Source organism: Squalius cephalus (genome assembly GCF_949319135.1).
Source record: "Squalius cephalus genome assembly, chromosome: 3".
Lineage (NCBI taxonomy): Eukaryota > Metazoa > Chordata > Actinopteri > Cypriniformes > Leuciscidae > Squalius > Squalius cephalus.
Genome location: NC_137124.1, coordinates 2,732,366 through 2,744,925, shown reverse-complemented (window position 1 = coordinate 2,744,925; position 12,560 = coordinate 2,732,366). Strand labels below are relative to the sequence as shown.

Genomic DNA, 12,560 nt, shown 5'->3' with positions numbered 1-12,560 from the left:
AATAGTGTAATATACTATATTTGTTTATAACACCAGTGTTGATTCTATTCAAGATTAATTTGCATAGTATAATATTAACTCTTTTACATTTGTGTGGCACTGATTCATATATGAAAGAAAATTACCAGTCATTATTATGATTTTTATTTATTTTTCTTTTTAAATGAAAACAAGTGTTAACCCTATAAAGCCTGTAAAAGCTGAACATGATCATCACGATTGTTTCTGTCAAATCTTCGTCAAGGAAACGCAAGAATAACTTTGATCATAGTAATATTATAGCAGCTTTACTTGATTATCCATCATCATTTATTATAGAAATCATGAGTATCAAATATGATCATCAGGCTTTTGAGGAAGATTTATTTGTTAATTTGTCAATCATCGTTCCATTGCGTTATATGTTTTAAAACTACAGAGCTTTGATCATAAAACTAAGCATTTAAATATCATCTTACTAAGACTATATTATTGGCAGATATTGATATTTATATGCGTTTTATGTAAGTATCTGCTGGAAGATCTCATTGATTTACGAGCATCAGAATGTCAGCATCTGTATATTTCTGCTGACATTGAGCTGTTTCTTCTCCATATTCTCATTATGAGCCAGCAAAGCCTGAGGTATCACTTATGATACTCAACTAAAAGCACATATGCAAAACATTTTTGTACAATATTTTGGTTATAGGTTCAATAAATGAAAAGAAAAATATTTTTCAGACGATTATTTCATCTGGCTTTACATGGGTAAAATCATGAGCTTGTTTTGCTGTATGAAGTTATTTCGCTCACTCTGCAGGTGTGTGACGGAGCAGAGGCGGCTTCATCCTCCACAGGCGGAGTGTGTTTGGACACACAGGTGTGTGTTTCATCTGTTCATGTGCACATGCGTGACGCTTTATCATATCATCTATACAAACACTCCAGTTCTCTCCAGTTTGACTCATAATCAGATGAGCTGATTTTGTCAGTGTGAAATCTGCTTTATTTACATCCAGACGTCAGATTTACACAGTTACACACACTGTTTGAAAGCAGCTCTACAGAAAATCATGATGTTTATAATATCTTAATATCTTCATGAGCTGGGCTATAATATAATTCATAATATATGACTCTTTGTGTATTATTTTGATTCAGATGCATCACAATATTTGAATATCTCTTCACTGATGCGTGAAAATTCATAATCAGAATTGTTATGTTATTCATTCATATTTTATATTTTGGAAATATGATTGTATTAATGTCCAACTAAAACAAAACCATACAAAAACTTCATGGACATGTTTTTAAACTATTATTTAAAATGACAAAAAAAAAAAAAAAATGACTGAAAATTTAACTAAAATGAAAATGGAAAATATAAAAATAAAAACTCAGCATATATAGCAGCAAACGTGTACTTCAACATTTAATCAGGTATTAATAAATGTAATGTGTTTGACTCTACAGTATATAGATAGATTTGTAGTTAGTTGGTTGGTTATTTAGTTGATTACTTAGTTACTTAGTTAGTTGGTTACTTAGTTGCTTAGATATTAGTTAGTTAGTTGATTAGTTAGTTGGTTACTTGGTTACTTAGTTGATTAGTTAGTTAGTTAGTTAGTTAGTTAGTTAGTTAGTTAGTTACTTAGATAGTTAGATGATTATTAGTTGGTTCCTTAGCTGATTACTTAGTTGATTAGTTAGTTAGTTAGTTAGTTAGTTAGTTAGTTAGTTAGTTGGTTAGTTGGTTGGTTACTTAGTTGCTTAGTTGTTAGTTAGTTACTTAGATAGTTGATTATTAGTTGGTTCCTTAGTTGGTTAGTTAGTTGGTTACTTAGTTAGTTTGGTTACTTAGTTGCTTAGTTATATGATTATTAGTTAGTTAGTTGGGTTACTTAGTTGCTTAGATAGTTAGATGATTATTAGTTAGTTCCTTAGTTGATTAGTTAGCTGGTTAGTTAGTTGGTTACTTAATTGCTTAGATAGTTGATTATTAGTTGGTTAGTTAATACGACTAACATACAGAATCATATTTGAGCTGGAGCTTCAGTGGCTGTTATTGTTTTCATTTACATGCAAGAACTCTTCAGTAAAATTCACATCTTCCGTGTTTTACTGCAGAAGGTTTGCACTGTTGTTGAAAAGTTGATGCATCAGTGTTTTGTGCGAATCCGGGATCAACACTGTGTGTGTGTGTGTGTGTGTGTGTGTGTGTGTGTGTGTGTGTGTGTGTGTGTGTGTGTGTGTGTGTGTGTGTGTGTGTGTGTGTGTGTGTGTGTGTGTGTGTGTGTGTGTGCAGATCCGCTCTGCTGTAGTTCAGACTGCTGTCGGCTCCAGTGACGGGAATCCTCTGGATGATGAAGACGTATGTGTAAACTCAGGTTTAGTCCTCGATTGCTAGTGTTTTTTGAGCATGTTTGCTGGCAGAGAACTGAGTTCGTCTTCCATTGACAGGATGAAGAGGGTTTGCTGGATTGGTGGAGAACAGTGGAAGGTATTTTCTTTAAAGTTCAGGCGTGTTTTAAGAACGTTTGACTTGTGTTTGATCTTGTTTTATTCGTCAGGTTGGGGCGAATGGAACGAGTCGAAACAGTTTACTGAAGAAGATGGAGAACGGTGAGAAAGATTTATAATTATATCACAATTTCTAAGAAAAAACGACCCTTCTTTAAGTGTTATTGCAATGTGATTTATTATATTTAAACCAGGGTTATTATTGTTATATGAAACTAAAACTACTAAAACATTTTCGTTAAATGAAAGAAAACAAACATTAACTGAAATAAAGTTTTTTTATAATATATACATATATATATATATATATATATTAAAAATTATAATAGCAGTTGTGTACTCTAACTGTTAATTATTTATTAATAAATGTAATGTGTTTGACATACTGTATAGATAAATTGTTAGTTAGTTAGTTAGTAAAGAAACCCATTCCAGACTGGTTAGTTTATTGACTGATGAATGAACATAGTTAATTGTAGAAATTATAGACTTAAAACTAGTTACAGTTCATTTTCTTTTGAACGTATTTAATGTTAATTGTGTACATGTAGAAAAATAATAAACTTCTTCACAGCCTGCTTTTTGGATATAGTAAATGTTTATATGTTTTGTTGGTGTATGATTTATATATAATATCTTGCTATAATAATATATTATAATGGGATAAATATAACAGTATATTAATGACAATAAAATAACAGTTATTTCAACATAGTATAATTATACTAGTTTGTAGTGACATTTATTACAGACTTTATTGGCTATAAATTTACGTTTGTATCACAGCATATCAATCAATCATAACTTTATTACAGACTCAGGGTCAAATTTTTAAAACACACCCAGCATATAACACAACAATAACCCCCCCCCCCCCCCCCCCCCCCCCCAAAAAAAACATCAATGCGTTACAAAAATATAAAAGTACCAGTATTTCCACAGTTTAGACTGATATTGTGTAGTGCTAAACCTTATATTTGATAGACCCATGATAATCTCCTTTTTAGAAGCATTAAGTCGGCAGATACATTTATAAGAAGATATCTCAGAGTAAGTCAGTTAAAGCTACAATATGTATTTTTTTTCGCCACTAGGGGTCACTAACCTCTAACAATAACAAAGGCGTCAGTTGATGACGCATAAGCAGAATTATAGAACTTGCTGTCATGCCGAAGGATATAATAATGTTTATGGATGAGTGAATACACTGATGTTTTTAACATGACTGTGGTGTGAAGGTCGCGATTGCTAATGAGAGACTGATATCAGCGCCACACACGAGTCCCGCGGATATAAAGGAATAAGGACATTTCATTCTACCGAACTAACTTACCGTATTTTCCGGACTATAAGTCGCACTTTTTTTCATAGTTTGGCTGGTCCTGCGACTTATAGTCAGGTGCGACTTATATATCAAAATTAATTCAGACTGAGATGAACCAAGAGAAAACATTACCATCTACAGCCGCGAGGGGGCGCTCTAGTTGGCGGAGTTGTTCAGAAGCGACACGGATGATGAAGAAAATGATGAGGAATGAGATCGCGGGAGCTTGGTGAACTTGTTTACTGGTAACTTGCTTGTTGGACTCGCTGGCTTATGTTAATTTAGCTTATTCAGCCTCCCAGATATTTGTTCTTTATGCTATTGTGTAGCTGAATAACGTGTGCAGTGCGTGTGCGGTGCGTGTTGCGGTGCATATGCTGTGCAGGAGCAGCACGCGCTAAAGTGCTTTCACTTAAGCTGCGTTTGCAGTGCGTAACTGACCCGTGGCTGTAACCCCAAACACATTGTATTTTTTTACAGTCTATGATTTCAAATCCAGAAGTTATCAGCAAATTTTATTTAAAAAAAAAGAAAAAGTTTTTTTGTCAGCATTGCGATTCTCTTTATACATATACTCTTTAATAGACGTATTCACGTTTAAACACAATTTAAACAAACTATTATTCAATGCATTACTTCTATATAATTATTTATTAAGTTGCTCAAGCAAGTGGTAAAATATTTAACCATGCACTATTAAAATCGCATACATTTTAAATTAAAACTTAAAATTGACAAAAACAGCAGACTCATACCCTTTCTTTTGCATAATTTAAATCTTTATACAATAAATCTTGCATGTCACAAATAACTTGTTTTTCCACCTCCACGAATGAGACGAGTGTTGTTCATTATGTCGCCTTGTTGAAGTAAATTGTAGTTTTCCTTGATTTACCAACGCTTGAAGTAAAAAGATGACTGTGAAAAATAGTAGGCTAGTATTTAATTAAATGCATTTATAATGAAATTACTACATTTTCATGTCAATCTGGTCAATCGGTGTTCATTTTGACCACAAACCGTGTGCTGTCACTTTAATTCAGCGCGTGCAGCACAGCAAAAATAGACTCGGTGCGGAAACGATCTCTGCACTGCTGTATACGCACCGCAACTGGAACGGATCGACGGACTGCAACCGCGTGCATTGTGAAAGCTCTGACCTGTTAACAAGGGTACGGAAAAATATACGCACTACAAACGGAGTATGTGTGAAACGGGCGTTAATGTGTTACGTTAACATACTGGACACTTATTCAGCCTGTTGTTCTGTGTGCTACTGTGTAGTTGAATAACTTGCCTTTCCTGATTAAATGTCTGTTCTTGGTCTTGGATTTTGTGAAATAAATTTCTAAATAAATGCGACTTATAGTCCAGTGCGACTTATATATGTTTTTTTTTCACTTCATGAGGCATTTTTTGACTGATGCGACTTATACTCCGGAGCGACTTATAGTCCGAAAAATACGGTACCCGCAAGTAACTACTAACTTACTCACACAGGTCAGTTGAGCTATATAACATTGATTAGTTTTATGTACATTTGCGCGTCTCTGTCGAGTGGAAGTTAGTCGCGGACGCTAGCTCTCGGCATCTCGAAAAAGCCACGCTGAAATTTATCATCGTTTTAGTTCTCCTTTTGTCCCAAAGTCTGCTTGCCATGGTTTGAATGAAACAACAACAGTGTGAGCGCGCCGCTAGACGTAACGCAGTTGTCCACGTCTGTCGCCATGGTTACTATGGCAGTACGAGCGGAAACCAGGGATAACGCGGATATTACGTCATGGACAGGCGACAAGTGGGACAGGGCGACAGGGACGAGCCATTATTTAAAACTGGAATTTCTCTGAAATTAAAAATCTTTGGGAACTTTTGAGATATTGTAAGTACACAACTGCAGGAAATATATCACACTGTGCAAGTGATTTTTTGATTTTTATTACAAAAAGTTACATATTGTAGCTTTAAGTAAAAGTCATTTAGTTACAGTAAGTAAAATACCTCTCTGTCTACCAGAGCGATCGAAGCGGTTGCTAACCGGGTCTTCATGGCCGCCAAGTTATTCGTTCACCTGGTGAGCCAGCGGGAGGCGTCTCTGCATCAGCGGATACTGGAGCTCCTGGCTTTAGCGGACGCGGCCGACACCTTCCACAAGAAGACGGTGACCGCTAGCGTCGGCGGAGGGGTGGCTAGCGTAGCCGGGAGCATCACCACCATCACCGGCCTGGTTCTGGCGCCCTTCACCTTCGGGACGTCCCTCATCGTGACGGCGGTGGGCATCGGTGTGGCGACGGCTGGTGGCGTGACCTCGGCCTCCGCCAACATCACAGACACGCTCCACTCCAACACCGACCGCAAGAAAGTGGAGAAGATGATCCAAGACTACCAGCACCAGATCCAGGATATTAAAGAATGCCTGGACTTTCTGCAGGTCAGACGCCTTGATGACCAACATGTTGTTTTAGTAGAAAACATATACTGTTGAAGTATTTAGAGGTAGTTTTGATACTTTCTGCTTTTATTTGAAATAGTAGCTAGCTTTATTTTTTTATTTTTTTTATGTATTGTGTTTTAGTTATTTTAGTATTTGAAGTTAAACTGAACATAAATGAGAAATTTTGCCTTGGCAATTAAACAAAAAAAGTTTAAGATAAACATTTACATAGAATACCTGATACTATACTGTATTTTTTATGCATTTTTGCTATTCTATATTTTATTAATTATAAAAATGTTTACTGTTTTTTATAGTTATTTAATAAGCATAAACTCTTAATTTTTATACATTTTTCAAAAATCAAGACTTTTTATCATGTCATTTTGCTTCTCAAGTAAATGTATCTTGATTTAAAAATGTTTTAAAAATTATATTTACATTGTAAAACAAAAAGACAAAAATACAAAGTACATCTTCTTTTGCAATCTTTCTACAAAAAAGCACTGGTGTTGATGTGAGCCTTCTTTTATTGCAGTACATGATTGATAGGATATAACCATCCCTGATCTTCCTCTGTTTTTAAATAATCGTCTGTTTTCTGTTAGTGTGGATAATTTCACATGTTTCTGTTGTGTGTATATGCAATGGCCAATCAGTGGTGTGTTTCCCATACAACGCTGTAACTCGCTGCTTCACTATCATTCATAGTGCAATAGCCTGGAAATCCAGACCTAAATCTGAAAGATTAATGGTCTGGCGTCGACTAATGAAAGTCGTCCAGCTCGAGGGGCGGCACCAAGCATGCATTTGAAAATCTCACTGCACGCAATTGGATAACACTACAACCAATCACAACAAGCCCCATACGCTTAGCTACCAGCGGAGCTAACTGGTAGATTAGACTCTTGTTGTATCCGGTCGGCAAAAACAGAAAAAACGCCCTTCTTGCAAAGGAACGATTCGAGCGACGTCTTCTGTTCCTCTTTTAGATAACAAGCCAAGTCTAACTCGTTCATTGTAGCGGCCAAAGCCGTTTCAAACATCTGGTGTTCATCCATAGCCATCTTGCAATGTTTTCTAATGACTTCGACGTCACAGCGCTGTCGTCATCTCGCCTCTGGTCCGTCTATATCAGATAACCCGATGTGATTGGTGCAGCTCGGATACAAGGGCATATTTAATGAGCATCATTACTGGACACCAGAGTAACTCGCTGAGCAAATTCAACTTGTGCTCTCATGAGAACTCTGGATTACCAGGGTAATAGTACGATGCATCGTTGAAGAAATCAACTAGCTAAACATGACTGTTTACCGAAACCATATTTTCGCAAATTGGTCGCTCAACTACGTTGGTTAATGATGTCACGCAGGTAGTGGAGAAATAACTTATTTCAATAAAACTGTTTGAGATCAAATTAATGCTAGATATTTTGATATAAATTACAGACATGACATCTGAGGACTATTTCTCATTTTGCCCTCATAGAAAGTACCAAGGCGTAACTTTTCTTGGTGATTATTCTTTACTGTAAAACTGAAATACAATAAATAAAATATGTAAATATATATTGCAGGAAAACAAATACAATGATTCTGCTGGATAACGGTCAACTGTTTGCCCTCATTTCAATCCATTCTCTACAAAGTTCGTTTCAATATTGTAATCAGTTCAATCACTTATTACATTCAACAATCATAAAATAATTATAGCAGAATAAACATGTTAATTACTTACAATGTTTTCCGAGGCTAAACTGTTAGAAGATCGCATTTGTAAGCTGTGCTGCTCTGAACATGTCATATCCGCAATAGCGCTATTAGATCGCTATTTCAAAATAAAAGTCCAGGAGGAAATAATTCACAATATAACGAATGAATTAGTACAATAAAATACACAAAAAATACCATTTAAATTTTTAAGGTCAACACACAGTTATTTTGCTTTATTTCCAGATTCACTCATAGGCCCGTTCTTACGTAGCCTACTAGAGCACGTTCGCACACGCGCACTCTTCAAAAACAACGCTTTAAATCTCTTGACAAACTAAAAGACGTAAATGACATTTGTATTTATTCTAAATAAACATATAGATTGTACTGAATGTCAGCTTGCTTATTTACTTTATAATGGCAGTGAATGGTTGTTTCTGTTTTGAAGTCCATCAAAGCTAGTTATTTTAGTCGATAAAGTTTTAAATATAGATATTTTTCTTGCATGAACACATCGCTTCACTTCAGAAGGTCTTTATTAACCATTGGACCATGGCACTTTTATGATGGATAGATGCACTTTTATGATGGATAGATGCACTTTTATCATGGATAGATGCACTTTTATCATGGACAGATGCACTTTTATGATGGACAGATGCACTTTTATCATGGATAGATGCACTTATGATGAATAGATGCACTTTTATGATGGACAGATGCACTTTTATGATGGATAGATGCACTTTTATCATGGATAGATGCACTTTTATGATGGATAGATGCACTTATGATGGACAGATGCACTTTTATGATGGATAGATGCACTTTTATCATGGATAGATGCACTTTTATCATGGATAGATGCACTTTTATGATGGATAGATGCACTTTTATGATGGATAGATGCACTTTCATGATGGATAGATGCACTTTTATCATGGATAGATGCACTTTGATGGACTTCAAAACAGAAACAACCATTCACTGCCATTATAAAGCTTGGAAGAGCCAGGACATTTTTTAATATAACTCTGATTGTGTTCGTCTGAGAGAATAATGTCATATACACCTAGGATGGCTTGAGGGTGAGTAAATCATGGGCTAATTGTCATTTTTGGGTGAACTATCCCTTTAAGATTAGATTAGTCATGCAGAAATAGATATGATTTCTGGTGATTTTCTCACTCTTCATCCTTCTAATAAACATCTGGTCTCTCCAGGCCGGGATGTTGACTCTGGAGGAGTGGAACTTCGAGCAGTACGTGGACAGCATCTCCAGAAAGGCTCTTAATCAGAACATGAAGCACGTGTTGAAGGAGGGCGGCCGGGCCGGGAAAGCTCTTCTGGTCAACACGGAGAACCTCATCAACACCGTCCAGGTGCTCAGCGTCGCGGGAGGAGCAGCCAAAGCCGCGCAGGTGCTCAGCGTCACCACCGGCGTCATGTCCGGACTCTTCCTCGCGCTCGACCTCTTCTTCCTCGCCAGGGGCTCGCTCGAGCTGCGCAAGGGAGCCAAGACAGAGTTCGCCGCCAAGATCCGAGAGGTTTGCAGAGAGCTTCAGGATGGACTTCAGGAGCTGAAGAGAATACAGCAGCAGCTGCAGAAAACCCTGGATGGGGTGGAGATGGTGGAAGAGGAGGATGAGGAGGATGGGGAGGATGAAGAGGAAGACGTGGAACGAGAATCAGAACTGACAAAAGAGTTCAGCTAGAGGAATAAGCATAGATGATGATCCTGAGCAAGAATACGCACAAATAAAATAAAATAATAATTATTTAATCATTTTTATTAATTTCATTTGTAAGTTGCTTTGGATAAAAGTGTCTGCTAAATGCATAAATGTAAAAACATATCAAATAAAAATAAATACGTATTTATAATACACTAGCGGTCTAAAGTTTGGAATAATTATGTTGTTTTTTTTTTTTTTCATATGTTTTTGAATAAATGAATAATAATAAGAGCCATTATTAATAATTATGATAAAGATTAAGCATATTATACTGATTTCTGAAGGATCATGTGACACTGAAGACTGGAGTAATGATGCTGAAAATTCAGCTTTGATCACAGGAATAAATGACACTTTACTGTATATTCACATAGAAAACAGATGATTTACACTGCAATATTTCACTGTTTTTACAGTATTTTTGATCTAATAAATGCAGTCTTGGTGAGCAGAAGAGAAAATGGTTATTATTCCAAACTTTGGACCTTTAGCGTATACATATTTATTATAAATCTAAATATTTCCGCTGTTTGCCAAAGGTCATTAGACAGTAGTTTAGTGTAATGCGATTTAAGTGCACTGGTTATGCGGAGTCTTATGGTTACAAATAAGGACAATTCAAATAAGTAACTCTTTTATATCCTATGCAATGAACAACATAGTGCCATTTATATACTGAGACATATTGGGATATTGTTATAATATACTTTTTTTCCATTCTCTTATTTATTATTCTTTATTATTTCTCAATTTAAATGTGTAACTGCTCAGGTATGATGGGTCTGTATATCTTACATTTTCAGCTGTGTATATGTTTCAGTTCAGTGGTTGTTAAAGTAGTGTCACATGATACATGTTCCCTTTCTCAGCACTGGTCAGGACGGACCAATCACAGATTCCTTAATTATCTCCATAGATACTTCTTTCCAACCCATTATGTTCTTTCTGTCACTACTAAAGGAGCAGATGCACCAAACCTGGGACTCAAACACCAGTATTGTATTGTAATTGGGTGAATTACATGATATCGCATATATTTCCAGTTCATATTTGCTGAATGTCTTCCAAATGAATCATTGTACCAGATCAATAAGTCATTGACTGGACAAAACGGGTCTTTAGAAGTCAAGTCAAATTGTTTCAAAGCAGCTTCACAGTAATAAACAGGAAAACAACAGTGTTAATGTGTCAACATTTTTCAGTTATGAATCTAATTCAGCTGTAAAGCAGCTCTAAAAAGACAAGTGTCATCATTGAGCTCATTTTAGTTAGAATTCCATTCTCTGAAAGTGTCAGTGCAGTCAAATGGATGATATTCCTGAATTTCAATTGTTTTAAACCTTTTTCTTTCTCTTTTAAACCTGTTTCCCCGTAATCATTGTGTCTAACCTACAGGTTGATCCATCAGTCTGTCTCATTAAAATTGATGTTCACATGACATGTTTTACAGTTTTCTGTCAGTGTTATGCTGTAATTGATGGTTAATGCTCACAGCGAGACAAATGCCACAAATGTCATTCTAAATGTTTTTTCCACATTGTGTCAAGTTAAAAATAGCTTGCATTGAATAGTCAGTGTTGGAAAAATGTTTGGTTGCAATCAGTTAATCTTTTCTTAAATACGCATCTGAAATTATTTTGAAGATTAAATTTAAAATTAAATGTCACATTTGTTTAACTATGAAATTAGGGTGTTACATTTCCTAGAGATAACATTGTGCATGCCGGTTAGTCATGATAACAATCTTTACTTGTGATCAATATGGTTTAAGCAACTATACCAGCACTTCCAGCAGTCAAAACCGTGAAATGATGTTTTTGTGCCATGCATTTCTAGATGGTAGAAGCGTATGCAGACACCTGACTGTGACTATATTACTCAGAAGTTTTATTATAAACAATTCTTTATTTGTTCATCATGGCGATGGCCGGTTGTATTGTGTGTTAAAGGTGCCCTAGAATGTGAAATTGAATTTATCTTGGCATAGTTAAATAACAAGAGTTCAGTACATGGACATGACATACAGTGAGTCTCAAACACCATAGTTTTCCCTTTCTTATTTAAATCTCGTTTTTGAAAAACACCCCTGAAAAACAGGCGAATCTCCACATAACACCAACTGTGACGCAACAGTTGGGATCATTAATATGTACGCCTCTAAAAATTTGCATATGCCAGCCCATGTTCAATGCCAGGCGGACTGTTTCTCATTATAAACGCCTCCACAACCGGTTAAATTTCTTCTTTTATTGTCAGAATATTCATGTTTTGAATAATAAGCTGAAAACATAGTGTGATCAAAATGAAGATGGCATTTGATTTCCTCAATATTTTGTTGCATCAACATACTTGGAATATCATTCACCAACCAGCCAACCAACTTAAATGGTTAGTTCACCCTCATGTTGTTCCAACCCCGTAAGACTTTCGTTCATCTTCGGAACACAAATTAAGATATTTTTGATGAAATCTGAGAGCTGGCTCCATAGGCTTCAAAGCAATTTCATTCTGCCGGTCCAGAAAAGTTAGTAAAGACAATGTTTAAAATAGTCCAAGTGACTACATTTGCTCAACCTTAAGTTTATCAAGCGATGAGAATACTTTTTGTGTGCAAGAAAAACAACAAAAATAACGACTTTATTCTACTATTCGGCCTCTGACGTGAGTTCACAAGAAAGCCATGACGCATGCGCGTAAACTGAGATGACGACGCTCACGATCATTTGATGGGAAAGTGTGAAAGGTAAGCCATTCATTTTGCGGCATTGGTAAGGCACTTTTACGTTTTCTCGTTGGTTTCTCACGATTCAGGCATCCAGGAAATGCACACTTTATAACCATTTTAAACA

The 12,560-nt window shown here is 36.0% G+C and overlaps 1 protein-coding gene across 2 annotated transcripts in view; it reads left to right on the top strand.

Annotated features, from left to right (window-relative positions):
• The window catches only part of apold1b (apolipoprotein L domain containing 1b), a 17,232-nt gene extending 5,644 nt beyond the window's left edge, over nucleotides 1–11,588 (top strand). For both annotated transcript variants that reach the window (XM_079865927.1, XM_079865926.1), the window contains exons 7-12: nucleotides 803–862; nucleotides 2,291–2,356; nucleotides 2,446–2,485; nucleotides 2,556–2,607; nucleotides 5,843–6,257; nucleotides 9,199–11,588. In XM_079865927.1, coding sequence (XP_079722053.1) covers nucleotides 803–862; nucleotides 2,291–2,356; nucleotides 2,446–2,485; nucleotides 2,556–2,607; nucleotides 5,843–6,257; nucleotides 9,199–9,690 — 1,125 coding nt within the window. In that variant the 3' untranslated portion in view covers nucleotides 9,691–11,588. The remainder of the gene's footprint in view (nucleotides 1–802; nucleotides 863–2,290; nucleotides 2,357–2,445; nucleotides 2,486–2,555; nucleotides 2,608–5,842; nucleotides 6,258–9,198) is intronic.
• The last annotated feature ends 972 nt before the right edge of the window (nucleotides 11,589–12,560 follow it).